This window comes from Eurosta solidaginis, chromosome 1, assembly GCF_040869045.1.
Source record: "Eurosta solidaginis isolate ZX-2024a chromosome 1, ASM4086904v1, whole genome shotgun sequence".
NCBI classification, from domain to species: Eukaryota; Metazoa; Arthropoda; class Insecta; order Diptera; family Tephritidae; genus Eurosta; species Eurosta solidaginis.
In genome coordinates, this window is record NC_090319.1 from 3,057,563 (window position 1) to 3,072,609 (window position 15,047).

Consider the following 15,047-nt stretch of genomic DNA (forward strand, 5'->3'; position numbering starts at 1 on the left):
CATATTATCTTCCTGTTTGACTTTTAAACCAAACATAGGCAATATAAAGTTTTAGAAAAGTGGACACACCCCTAGGGTAAATAAATTAACTGTTTCTCATAATTCCCAATGTATTACACTTTCTCATAGAAAAAAGCCAAAAAATCTTAGCGTTTGTTTACTACAACTTTTCACATGTTTGTTTGTATCTGTGACAGTGTCGATGCTAGAGAAAGACTGGGAAGGGTTTCAAAGAGGGTAGTGTGAGAATGAGATTTAGAATGGATCAGGACTAGGTTCGGGCGGATGAGAATTAGATGTAGAGGTACTCAGCTAATCGTGTTGATGGAATCTTCTCCTTTCGCTACATACAACAATCGTATATAAAGTAACTTTATAATTTCGTGTTCATGAAAGATATTTATATGGAGTTTACCAAGGCAATTGCATTTGTATTTTTTGCTACAAGAAATCCTTTTATCAGGCAACCAGCTTTGCCTCCTAGATACATGAATTTATCAATATGGCGAGAAGCCATTTGTTAGAATCCCAACCCCACCTGCAGACCTAATGGCCAAAGACATCGCGCTAGCAACTGCAACAAGGCTTAAGTGGAGGCCATATGGCCATAGCGGTACAGCGCCATCTAATTAGGGCGAACGGAATATATGGTCCCGTGCCATAGCTTCGAAAGAGAGCTTGGGGCCACAATTGAGCCGGAAGGTTGGTGCCAGGGTGCAGAAATGGCAGAAAATACTATACATTTGTATACGAATGGTTCCAGATTAATGGAAATGGTTGGGTCTGCTGTTTTTTGCGTCGATCCAGAAAGAAGTAGATACTACTGGCTGCCACGTTACTGCAGCGCCTTTTAGACGAAAATTATAGCCGTGAAGAAAGCAGTAGAAATTCTGGAGGAAGCGTGCTTAAGCTGCAGTCTCGTCAATATATATATTGATAGTCAGGCGCCGATTAAGGCAATAACCTCACACAGTACTTTATCGAGAAGTGTTCTGGAATGCAAAGAAGCACTGGAAAAACTTCGCCCAAGCCGGACCATACATATGTATATACTGGGTGCCCGGTCATGAAGGGATAGAAGGTAACGAAAGGCCGATGAGTTGGCGAAGAAGGGTGCAACACTCAGTGAAACGACAACAGACGGCCCAAGCCGTTAGGAAGAAATTACAAGAAGACCGGAGCTGCATAAGAGCTATCAAGCAGGAAAGGCGTGAACAAAAGCGAGGGTTCCAAAATTTCTAAGATCATGTGCAGACTCACAAAGTGGCTCACATTTCTGAAGAGAGAATACTTAAGCTCACGATACTAACTTGGGCACTGCCTTCTGACGTCACAGCTAGGTCTCGTAAGTAAAAGCAGGTATAGGAAGTGCGAGCTGCAGGAAGAAATGGTTGAGCAAGTTCTGTGTTCGTGTCTTGCGTTCGCCAGGTCAAGGCTCTAGTTATTAGAGGCGGCAGAGCTGCCAGATCTCGAGGCAGTAATTAAGCTAGTTCCTCAAAAACTTGTAGTATTTGCCAAGAGGACGGAATTGTTCTAAAACTTAAGTCTTGGCACTTTATTTAGATTCTTCCGTTTGGTCATCAAACAAGTTCTGAGGTCTTTATTGAACGGCCAGACAAATATTAGTTACATGCTTCTTCGATTTTTGCAATAAAAACGAAAGTTTTCTACATATATCACATGAAAAAATTCTCTTATAAAATGACTTTTGCTGAGTTCAGCTCTCGAAAAGCTTTGTAACTAGTTATGTACATATGTATGAAAATCGGTATATGTAGTTCAATTTTTTTTTCTGGAAAGACAACAGTGTTAAATAAAAATAACATTTTTAGTTAGGAAAACTGAAAGTGTACTTCACCTGTCAGCAACAGGCATACAAATTACCATGCCAACATATAGCATAGGCAAATGTGCAAAACCGCATATATTATTTTTGTGAAACTGCGTATCCGATATGGTTAATTACTTATGACTTGTATAAATTTCAGGATAGATGGTTTTCAACTTTCAACACCAACGCATTCATATACATATATGTATGTATGTAGCTCTACGATGTAGTCGAATATGCATAAATCGACTAATTCTCTTGATGTTTATTTTATTTTGTTGTTAAATATTTTCTTATGAGTTTTTATTAACGTAAATATTGTTATTCATTCATACCACCACATATGCATATGAAAATGTTTTTCATCACTTCACGCATCCGCACGTAAACCTAAATAAATACATACATACATATATATCTATATGCAACATTTTTGTGGGCTTTACTTTCAATGTTGCCTTTACAGAATGACAGCAAAACCGCAACGACGATTTTTTCGATACGCAATGCCACACACAATTTATATTTGGATTCGTGCAAGGATGGTTTGCGTTTGTATTTGGAACGAGATAGCACAACGGAAATGCTGCCAGTAAAATTTAATTTATACGATTATCGTTGGCATCAAGTGGCCATCAGGTGAGTTGTGAATCGATTTTACGTAAGTGCTTGAACATATTTTATTTTTTGTGTGTTTTGATGGACAAAGTAAGTTAGTGAGCGTCATTTTGAAGTGTCTCCAACACTTGGTTCAACACGAAAATTAAAAAAAGGACAAACCAACAAAAGTATTGTAATAATGAATTTTTTGCACAGTTGTAGAAAATATGTATTAAAAAAAGTTGTGCATGTATGTAATATACAAACAGATGTCTGTTATAAATGTATATATGTATATTAGAGTGCTATGATTCGACTTAAACTAAACAAGTAAGGAAGGCTAAGTTCGGGTGTAACCGAACATAACATTCTCAGCTGTGAGCTTTTAAGACAAAATGAGGGAAAATCACCACCTAGGAAAATGAAACTAGGGTAACCATGGAATGTGTTTGTATGACATGGGTATCAAATGGAAGGTATTAAAGAGTATTTTAAAAGGGAGTGGGCCTTAGTTCTATAGGTGGACGCCTTTTCATGATATCGCCATAAAGGTGAACCAAGGGTGATTCTAGAATTGGTTTGTACGATATGGGAATCAAATGAAAGGTGCTAATGATTGTTTAAAAGGGAGTGGGTCTTAGTGGACCAGGGTTGACTCTGTAATGTGTTTGTACCATATGGGTATCAAATTAAAGGTATTAATGAGGGTTTTAAAAGGGAGTGGCCCTTAGTTGTATATGTTAAAGCATTTTCGAGATATCAACAAAAATATGGACCAGGGTAACCCAGAACATCATCTGTGGGGTTCCGCTAATTTATTTATATATGTAATACCATGATACTGTTCCTTCCAAGATTCTAAGGGCTTTTGATTTCGCCCTGCAAAACTTTTTCATTTTCTTCTACTTAATATGGTAGGTGTCACACCCATTTTACAGATTTTTTCTAAAGTTATATTTAGCGTCAATAAACCAATCCAGTTACCATGTTTCATGCCTTTTTTCGTATTTGGTATAGAATTATGGCACTTTTTTTTCATTTTTCATAAATTTCGATATCGAAAAGTGGGCGTGGTCATAGTCGGATTTCGGCCATTTTTTATAGATAAAGTGAGTTCAGATAAGTACGTGAACTAAGTTTAGTAAAGATATATAGATTTTTTCTCAAGTTATCGTGTTAAAGGCCGAGCGGAAGGACAGACGGTCGACTGTGTATAAAAACTGGGCGTGGCTTCCACCGATTTCACCCACTTTCATAGAAAACAGTTACGGTCATAGAATCTATGCCCCTACCGAATTTCACAAGGATTGGTTAATTTTTGTTCGACTTATGACATTAAAAGTATTCTAGACAAACTAAATGAAAATGGGCGGAGCCACGCCCATTTTGAAATTTTCTTTTATTTTTGTGTCTTGTTGCACCATATCATTACTGGAGTTGAATTTTGACATAATTTACTTATATACTGTAAAGATTTTTTGTTAAAATTTGACTTTAAAAAAAATTTTTTTTTAAAGTGGCAAAGCACGCTGAATATAAAATTTACGCACGAACTCTGTTAGAATACTTCAATTGTAAATACATTTTTCCAGTGAGTCTTTTATTTTAAAAGTAAAATAATGGGACGCAAATTTTCAGCTCCGTGATCGGATATCAGGAGTAGCTGAATGAGATATCAGAAATGATAAATTTATTATTTCAAGCGCTTCCTCGCCGTTCGCCTCCGAGTTTCCATGGCGATTTCTCACGGCCTCGTTCATGCATATACTCGCATATACTCATTGCAGCCGCGCTTCCCCCCTACTCCACACAGGACTATCCGCAGCGAGTTTCTTGTATCCATTTTATGATTGCCGTTTTGGTCCAATCGAATAAACGTTGGTTGTGGATAAGATGTGCCCTCTTATTACGTATCAATAAAAATTGTGCACGCTAAGCCCGCCCATTGGTACCTTCTTATACCTTTGATAGGCGGTTTGGTAAGTTAAAGCTTTTGGTAGCAAAACTGCTATAAAAATATAGCTGATGCCGTTTTTATAGAAATTAAGCAGTTTTTGTAGAAATCTGGCGAAATAATTGATATACAAATTATTTACTCGACATGGATCAAGATAGAGTGAAAGTTAATGTTAAGAGATAGAAAAGAAGGGAGTTCTATAAAAAAGAAAATATTCGGTGCGATTTCCAAATTGCGCCATTCTCTATTTAATTTTTCTTATAAACTGACGGGACGCGACATAGATGTTTTATGCCGACTCCGAACCGCTCGATTCGAACCCACGATCTTACAAATCTGTAGGCCGGTATAACAACCAAAAACTGTTAATACATCCCAGAGCACGGAGAAAAGTGTAAATAAATATGACACTATGACATCATTGCAATAAAGCAAGTTCAATATTCATATCGTTTCTTCGACAGATGTCGCAGCGCTGTGAAAATCACTTGAAAGAAAAAGGATAGAAATAGTAATAAGGAAGACAAACAAATAACCGCTGTAATATCTGAATGGTTATGGCAGCAGCGCTTTAACGTTGCCGATGGAGGAATTTAGCAGTTCCCGAAATGGATCTATACAACGGGCTTTGGTAGTTGTCTAAATTTTTTCTTTCTTCTATTCTAATTTAAATTTTTTTTCATTTATTCAAACCCGCGATTTAACTTTTTTTTGAAAAAACTTTTTTCTAGTTGAAACAACTTTTTTCAAAATTTCTCACGTTGATTTGCCCGGGCTTGATAGCAGGGCCTTCGGTGTAGTAGGCGGAGAACGCTACTACCACACCACGGCGACCTCAAAATAAAAATAACTAATAGGCTGGTAGTCCATAATTCTTGAAACACGTGGCATGCCATCCTTTTTTTTTCATTGGATATTGGGATAGGGAGGGCAGCTTACAGAGAGTAATTATAAGCAATAGTATTGTAATGAATTCTGGGTATTTCTTGAAATTTATACACCTCCTGCTAATGTTCGAATCGCTGAACTGTCGAATAAATAACTCCAATATTGTATTGCAAAATGGTCTTTATTAGACTACTTTGGGAGTAGTACAATTATATCTCAATATCACGTACTTCACAAAAGCGTATTTAAATCAAACTAATTACTGATTCCTTAGCTTGCGCTGCCTTTATACTCTCGGCTTTCTCGTTTACCCATTTCTCCTAAGGTCTAGTAATTTCGCGAACAGTTGTATCTTACCAGCTATATAGATGTATATTTGTAGTTTATGCTTTTCTAGTAGCCATATGCGTGTGTATGTGTGAATAACTACTTCGGCTGATGACTATATGTGTGTGTGTGTGAGATCTCTTCGTTTCCTTGTACATTCATAAGTATCGCTGCTTGCTGTATTTTTTGTTGCGATTATTTACAAACAGCATAGTGGTGTCAACATTCGCCACAGTATTGAAGCCATTACATAAAATTTCATTTTGTTCCTTCTTTGGCAAGTAATAGCTCATTTAAGATAGTCGGTTTCACATAGCGTTTTGTTCAGCTTATAAGTCTGTAGATTGAATAAAACTAAAAATTCATAATGAGAAAATATTGGTCATTTGGAAGCCGCTTTGATAAGATTTTTGGTTTGGAAAAATATTCCACAGTGGCAACACTAATCCACATATATTCATACATCCGGCAATTTACATCCTAAAGTTGCACTGAAGCAGTGAATAAACGAAAGCACTGGACGGACCCTTTCACTTTCATATCATTTCTCTTTGTTATTTACCTTTTGAAACAATTCACCGTTGCTGCACAAATTAACCTTTTCCTCGTTGTATAACTTTTTTATCGCGCGTTATGCATTTAATATTTCCATTTTCCATTTAGGTAGTATGTAAATGTTTTTTTTTTTTTATCGTCAACTGGCATATTTAAATTTCTTATATATTTTTAAATTAATTTTATCTCTTTTACTTTTTATTTTTCATGCGTGTCATGGATTGTTTGCCTCACCCCGCTTCGTCTGCCGTGAAATTATTGTAGCATACAAAATGGTGATTTCATTTCAATTTATGTCGATTGTTCCTGGACAAATAGTTTTGTCGTATCGAAGCGCCTTTATACGCTGCCACTGGATGCTGATGTGGAAATTGGACGCGGCTTTAATGTGAGTATGGGACACGTATTGCATACAATTGAAGGGGTAGAGGAAATGGGACAATTTTTCAACGGTGTCAAATTGCGCTGTCAGCAACATTTTATGGTTTTTAGTAGTGAATTTATTGCATTGGTTTTAATAGTAAGCTATTTTCGTGAAATTTATGGTTTTTAATTTGTATTAGATAATACGTGAGATAATCTAAAACCATTATTATTTGGTGTTTGTATAATTTAATAGTTGCATAGTTGGAACTGAAACATACATATGTACATTGATGAGAGTGAACCTTGGCGCAAGCTAGCTTAAGCATATGGTAGTAGATAGTATACTGTTTTCACACAGAAACTTAATGATCTCATTTCACCTTCTAATGAAATCGTAAATTTTTTGCTTTCACACAGAAGTAACTGCTCGATTATACTAGGTTCAAACACACACCAAATTGGCAATTTATACTGTTTGGGCAATTTATTACGCAATTTGTCATATAATAAATTATAATAATAAATTGCCAATTTAAAAAAAATTGCGTAATAAATTGTTTCAAACTGCAAATGCAACATTGTAAAGTGTGTTTATTGAGTATATTTAAACGTCAGTTACGCATGGCTGAACTATATGGTTGGCCCATCTCATCAGCTGATTTTATGTCTTTCATTTCACTGGAGTAGGGATTGTAAAAAGAAGATGGGAAAATCAAAATGAAACCAAAACATTGAACACATTTTCTTACAACACACAAAAATTTCAAAGTTTTATATTTTTATTCCATTCCATTCACCTAATACCACGCACACTTTGACAGTCTCAACAAATGTTGTTACTGTAGAGATGAGCCAACCAGCTATCAAATTACTATTGTGTAAGCTAAATAGAGTTGTATGAACACCACTCAATTTAAATCGAAATAGCCTCAATTTATTTTTCTGTTTGAACATAGTATAAGTATGAAGGATGAAATGTGAAGCGAATAAAATGGCAATACTATATGACAGACAATCATGGCGGAACGATACAAGGTGGCAGCATGGTGACATACCTACATACATAAATAAGAATTCCATGTACTTTGTTTTTATAAATTCAATGGACAAATATCAAAATCGTACTGCGCCGGAAGGTGATGTATCAAATCAAATAAAGAAAGGTTATAATCAGCTGTTCGATGCCGCCACCTTGTATCGTTCCGCCATGCAGACAATGACATTTACTTTGACAAATGACATTTTTAAGCACTAAGCACACCAAAAACTAAGAAACTGAACGCTCCCAATAGAGTTGCATTGTGCTTTTGACTTCATTAGGCATTCGATTAGCTACTAAGGAAATAATTATAGATTCGAATTTTGTAGGGAAGATTGAGCTCAATAAGCGTCTTAATGTAGAAAACTGCGTTTATTATTCAATAAGCCATCTGTGTGAAAACATTAGTAGGATATTTCTTCGATGGCCTTGTTCCTATTAGAGGTAAGCCGACGCAAGATGACAAAGCCGCATCAAAGTGACGCCAACTTGCACCGCAACCATGCGGTAACGGAGCACACACGAATCGTTACGCAGCCGTAGAATAATTAAAATAAACAGAACAAAAAAGCAAATGTTTATGATAAAACAGGCAGTAAGGATGGTCATGGAGAAAGGCTTCCTTGCAATTGGCATCCGAGCGACCCCCACAATTTTTTTCTTACTTACCTAGCAACTTTATATTGAATTTACTTTTTACGATTTTAATGAAAAGTTCATAAAAATATTCGTAGAATCAAAAGATGCGTTTGGACCTCGGTATTCGAACGCTAAAAACTCAAAACTTAATTTCTGTCTGGGTTTAGTGGAACGTTGTATAAGCTATATGATTTCCTTGGTCTATATTTAAAAATAAGATTTATAATAAAATTTCGAAATTTGAACAAGATAATGGCAAATGGGTTGAACATTTTTTGTTTAACATAATTTAATTTGTTTAACATAATTTAATATCATTTATTAATACAGGGCGAATTACAACAATTGCTGGTGCTGCCCGATAATCAGGAACGAAAACAATGCTCAAATAAACGCACTTCAATAAATGAAGTGAAGCGCTACATAATCGACACGTTCATCGGTGATTACGGTAATTAATTAGTGGCAAACGTGTAATAACCAATAACCGACAAAAAAAAAGAACAACAATAAAAACTATAATTAAAATAAATACTAATTTAGGTAAAGAAATAAAATGCATATGAAATAAACAAATGAAAACACACAAATTTATTTGATAAAACCATACGAGGTAAGCAATAGAAAATTAAATAAAATTAAATAATAGGAATTATATTGGACGTTATTTAAAAAATATTTAATATTGTGATTCATATGTGTCCTAAACATAAAATAAAACCAAAACAAATTTAAATAATATATTGTAATGGATGTAACATATTTGTTAAAGCAAAATATGTTTAAATCGATGTTAAATGAAACGTATTGAAGATGCGAAATGTTGATGAATCCCGATCGAAGTCTTACAAAACACTTTAACAGAACACAATAATGACAAATAATAATCTCGATTTACTATAAGTACGAATAGCATATGTATGTATATATGTATAGTAGAGACATAAGCTTACTCCTTATATATGTATGTATAATGTCATTTCGTTTTGTGAAAGTATTTGAGCACGTTTTTTGTATTAAAAACCAACCAACTACACTGAAACATACGCCTGTCAACTCAAAAGTCAGATACCGGTGCGTATACGTTTAGGTTTAATTCTTATTGGTACTATTTGGTATAAAACAGTTGCATACAAACTAACATACAAGTACAATAAGGGTGTTATGAAGATATCTGGGCAACTTTTATATAATTCTAATTGCGAACAAGAACTGAACAAAAAAATATTTTTAACACAATCAAGAACCTCACAAGTCACTTTTGGGTATATCTGGGATTCGTTAGACTTAATCATTCATTGCATTTCAAGGGTAAAATAAACTGAAATGCTTTTAAAGCTCTTCAAGATTTAAAAATTTAAGTTGTAGTGCCTCTGTACAGTACTATTTTTTTATATACTACGATTTTGTATTACTACGATAAAAAATATTAAAATTAAATATTAAATTAAAGAATATGGGTATCTACATTTGAGTTATTCACATAGGCATGTAAAAATATTTTTAAAATAGCAACCAGACATACTGTTATAGTGGTTTTAAATTCATACTTTTGCAGTATCTACACATGTTTTCCACAAATCCTAACGAAAACTGTGGGTATCTACAAAAAACAGCAGTATCTACACTTTTTGTAGGAAATCATGTGAGCTTACAACATATCTCCTAAATTAGTGATAGAACTTTTAGAAAAAGTATCGATATTGGTACTCATATAAAATAACACTGGTTATGTATGTAAAATCACACCCTGATTTCGAAAATCAAGGTTATTTTTAATTCTATGGTAAATTTTTAAGATATTTAAGAATAACGGTTTTTTCCAAAAAAAAAAAATTGGGTCCAGGTAATCTTGTATATCTCAAGAAGGAATAGAGCAATTCCAAAACGGTTGGAAGCTTTTAAAAGGTAATAAAATTTTCTATAAACTGTGCATACTACACTTGTTGCTAGGCCCTGCAGATTCAAAGATATCGAACAATCATCACGGATTTTTTCCATTTTTTTTGAAAAATATTAAAAAATTTTGTACTGTGCGAGGAAGGATCTCGAAAATTTTCTATTTTTTTGCAGATTTGTTGTTTTCTCTCTAAGCTCTGTTTTATTACAAAAAAAAATAAGCTTTAATTCAACAAAATCGATGGACTAATACAAAATTTATAAGCATTCATGTAAATATATTCATTTAATACTTAAGTACCCTACTGGTACATATGTGTTAGTATTCGTATATCAGTAAGTTAGCGTATATCAGTCAGTTAGGGAATGGATATATTTCCTTGAATGCTTATAACTTTTGTATTAGTCCATCGATTTTGTTGAATGAAAGCTTATTTTTCTTTTTGTAATAAAACAGAGCTTAGAGAGAAAAAAACAAATCTGCAAAGAAATAAAAAGTTTTCGAGATCCTTCCTCGCAATGTACAAATTTTTTTATATCTTTACGAAAAAAATGGGAAAAATCCGTAATAATTGTTCGTTATCTTTGAATCTGCAGGGCCTAGCAAAAAGTGTTGTATTCACAGGTTATAGGAAATTTTATTACCTTTTCAAAGCTTTAAACTGTTTTGGAATTGCTCAATTCGTTCTTGAGATGTATATGATTAAGTGGACCCAATTTTTTGTTTCTTTTTTGGAAAAAACCGTTATCCGTAAATATCTGAAAAACGTTCCCATAGAATTAAAAATAACCTTGATTTTCGAAATCAGGGGGTGATTTTACATAGGAATTTCATAATGGCATCTCTGGTGCAGAAAAAAAATTGGAATTTGTGATCCAGTGTAATCGGTTAAAAGTATCCATGCTAGTACTCAAACTCAGTAAAAGGTGTCGCGTATTCTCGATCCAAGTGAGTACTTCGGAATTTTTACCAAAAGTGAAGAAACTTTTTTTTTAATAAGGTTTTTGTTTTGAATTTAATAGAAAACAAGTATATAAGGAAGTTTAAGTTTGGACGAAACCAAGCATTATATACCCATTTGTGAGCTCTTACATGTATGTTAAGGATACATTTACAAAATTGTAATAAATTTATATTGTACCTCGCAACTTTTTTTTTAGCCACTCCTCATATTTCGCGACTTCAGCAGTATTTATTAAAGTATTGTTCCTTTTCCCATTTTCGAAAGCAGGCGTGGATATAATCTGATTTCGACAATACCAATATATCTTCGACGATGCTGTAAAATGTGTTCACTGCATCCACCAAAATTACACAGTAAAACGAAAAAGCTCTATTGCATGGCAGCTTAAAATGTATTGAAATTTTTATGGAGTTTGCAGCATTTCATAATTTTATTGGAGTTGGGGATTCTGGAAAATAAATATATAATTTTCTTTTACCACCCACCATATGCAGAAATCGTCTCCCACTCAACCATTATCAAAAAGTCGGTTTAAGTCAATTGAGGAGGTTTTACCGCATTGTCGACGATCTCAATTTATGCACAAGGTATGGTGTTAATGGACTCTACTTTGCTGATCTGAAACATGTCGACCATTGGCACTTGGTAAAGAATCGGAGAAAATTATCGAGGTAAAGTATCCATAATTTACTCAGTACTTGGAAAAAATCATCGAGTACAAAATACTCGAGTATATTTGGTAAAAGTATCGATACTGCTCACTCAGTACTGTTGTTGTTGTAGCGAGAAGGACACTCCCCCAAGGCTTTGGGGAGTGTTATCGATGTTGATGGTCCTTTGCCTGCTGCAGATCCGGTACGTTCCGGTAACAAGCACCATAAAGGTACTAGCCCGACTATCTCAGGAACGATTTGGTATGATCACATGCAACCTTATAGGTCATACCGCCCTCCCACCCCCTATATCTATCAGGAGCTCGGGGTTGCCAGAGCCTCGTGAAACAGGATTCGCCACGGGTAACTGAGTTTTACAATTGGCTATATATTGCGCTGGCAACCCCTTGAGAGGGTTGCGCTACACAACCCCAAGAATCAATTTGGTATTTTAGTCGCTTCTTATGACAGGCACACCTACCGCGGGTATATTCTAAGTCCATTAACCCTCTGTGGGACTCCCTCAGTACTCGTATCGTTCTATCACTACTCTTAATCGAAAATACCGTATTTTCGCTGATACTGCTTTTTCAGAAGTAATCTCAGCTATTTTACGACGACTTTCCTTTTAAAGAAAGGGCGTATCTACAAAAATATACATACAAAATTGTAAATATGGCTCCTGAATAGGTTTCGTAAAAAATTTTGCGTTATGAAAGAGCAGTATGTACAGTTTGCGTGTAAGGTATGAAATTTTAAATTAATAAATAAATAGAAATATCACATCAAAATTAATTAATTTCAATTGAAAAGTGCAGATGTAAACATGTTATGTTCAATATCTTAATTTAAATTGAAATGGAGATACCCACATTCTTTTATATGACGGCGGTAGGCATCGAAAGAGACCTGGCCAACCGTGGCCGTAAGCAAACAAACAGGAGTACATAGAAGACATAAAGTTCAACAATTATGAAGAACATTCATTCTAGACCAATCGCATGTTTTCCAGTGAAATGAAATATATGAAGCTAATTCCGGTATACCCATGTCATTCAACAATGCAGCCCGATAACTTCGTCACTTGCTGATACGAAGCCGAATAAAACTTGGGAAACTGTATGAAAATAAAAGTATGTGAACAAAAAGATAACAATTTTCATATAATTGTTTTTTCAGAAGGAAACTAAAAACTCAAAAGAGCGACTTTTTCTAATAAAACTAATATCTGTTACGAAACCATATACGACTTTACTATTTATTTAAACTGAGCATTAGAAACTATTCAATAAATAAAATAAGGTACCAAAAGTACTGATTCTTCGTACTGGGAATTTGCATGTCAAAATTTCGTCTTGTTCCATTATAGATAATGCTCTGAAATTTAGCTAATTTTTCATAGGCAAATTCTTGTTTATTTTTGTTTTTTTTTTTTCAAAATATCGTATATATATTATGTATTTGCCTCAACGATTGAAGCTATATCCCCACCTTACGACTTCAAGTGATGTCCTAAGAAATGAAGCAGTAAGAAGTTCATATACGAGTATATTTCATTTCATTTTTTATTCATTTTCTTTCAAAACAGCATATATGTTACAATAGCAACTTAAATTAAATTAACCATAATTACAGAAAGAAAAGTAAGGCATTCTGTAAAAATATATGTATTTAGTATCGAATGCCATCTCCGAATAAAATTGAATTCAAAAACATGTAAAATAGTGCGTGGGGTGAAGTTTGATTAAAAATAATAAGTAATAAAATATATTAATACAATATGTACATATATTTTTTTAAGTGCTATGGTTCAGCAAAATGTTGATGTCTTCGTGTGATTTCTCTAGTAGAAAAGATTTAACCTTTCCCAAAAACTCATTCAGATTTCTAGTGACACGTATACATGCAGGCAACGCATTAAAAGCTTTACAAGAAACGATAGTAAAGAAGTTGTTGAAGTTGGTTGTTCGAGAGGTCGGGACATACACAAGTCCATATGAGTTTTGCCTCAAGTTATAACTATCCGATACCAGGCTATGTAAATACCCACAGCGAATGAAAAATATCTTTAACGTTTTATAGTAGTACATATGCTTAACAGGAAGAACTTTCAGATCCCTAAACAACTCCATAGAGTGGTGAAAACGATCAACATTACATATTTTTCTTATGACCCATTTTTGAATAGTTAGAAGCTGCTGGATTTTATTACCTTCAGCGCCACCCCAACAGGTTATACCATATTGGAGCTTGGAATGGACTAAAGCGTAGTAAATAGTTTTAAGTGTTTCGTTTGAACAAACTTTTCTTAAATTGTAAAAATAACGAACGGAAGATCGCAAGTAGGACTTCAAACGAGAAATATGCGTAGACCAACTCAAGTTTTGGTCAACAATAACACCAAGATATTGGAAGTCGCTTACTTTTTCAATAGTGAAGCACTTATCGGAACAATTTACTTCAGCTTTAAACGATGCACAGAACAGAAAATTATTTAGTACAAAACGTTTGCAGTCAGTAGCATGGAATACAATGGCTATGTCAGGTGAGGATTTTGGATGCAAATTGAAATACATCAACTTCGTTTTCTTGCTGACACAGAGCTTATGTGCTGCAAACCACACTCTTAGCAAATGCACATCGTTATTGATTCCTGCTACTAAATCCAGATAGGTCGATGAGCCATAGGCGATAGCAAGGTCGTCAGCGAAGGCTGTTACTTTTCCATACAATGGCAGCGAGAATATTGAATTAAGGTAAATCAAAAATAGAATAGGACCTAAGACAGATCCTTGAGGTACACCTAAGCTAATTGTAACTGGGTTACTTATACTACTTCCAACTTTTACTTTTTGAATTCTTCCTGACAAATAAGATTTAAACCGATTATATATAAACCCACGGAAGTCCGCAAAATACAATTTGTCTAATAAAATTTGATGATCAACCATGTCAAATGCTTTAGTGATATCAACGAACAGTCCAGCACAATTCTTTTTATTGTCTAGTTCCCTATATATGTGAGAACAAAAGTCCAGCAGGGCATCTTCTGTTGACCGCCCATATCTGAACCCGAATTGCATTGAGCTGAAATAGTTATTATTGTCAAGAAATGATAGGATTCGACCTTTCAAAAATTTTTGAAATTGAAGACAGTAATGAAATAGGCCTGTAGTTATTTATATCCGTTTTGCCACCCTTTTTAAATAATATGTAGATATAAATATGCAATTGTACTTGTGTTTTTGAAAAACCAACACTTAGGATCATCCCGCAAAACGACTAAACTTCGCTTATCAGCCATTTAAGTGATATTGCTGAGATTTAT

The 15,047-nt window shown here is 34.4% G+C and overlaps 1 protein-coding gene across 2 annotated transcripts in view; it reads left to right on the forward strand.

Annotated features, from left to right (window-relative positions):
* LOC137246273 (uncharacterized) overlaps nucleotides 1-9,708 on the forward strand; it is a 71,894-nt gene extending 62,186 nt beyond the window's left edge. For both annotated transcript variants that reach the window (XM_067777391.1, XM_067777385.1), the window contains 3 exons: nucleotides 2,298-2,470; nucleotides 6,423-6,546; nucleotides 8,533-9,708. In XM_067777391.1, coding sequence (XP_067633492.1) covers nucleotides 2,298-2,470; nucleotides 6,423-6,546; nucleotides 8,533-8,661 — 426 coding nt within the window. In that variant the 3' untranslated portion in view covers nucleotides 8,662-9,708. The remainder of the gene's footprint in view (nucleotides 1-2,297; nucleotides 2,471-6,422; nucleotides 6,547-8,532) is intronic.
* The last annotated feature ends 5,339 nt before the right edge of the window (nucleotides 9,709-15,047 follow it).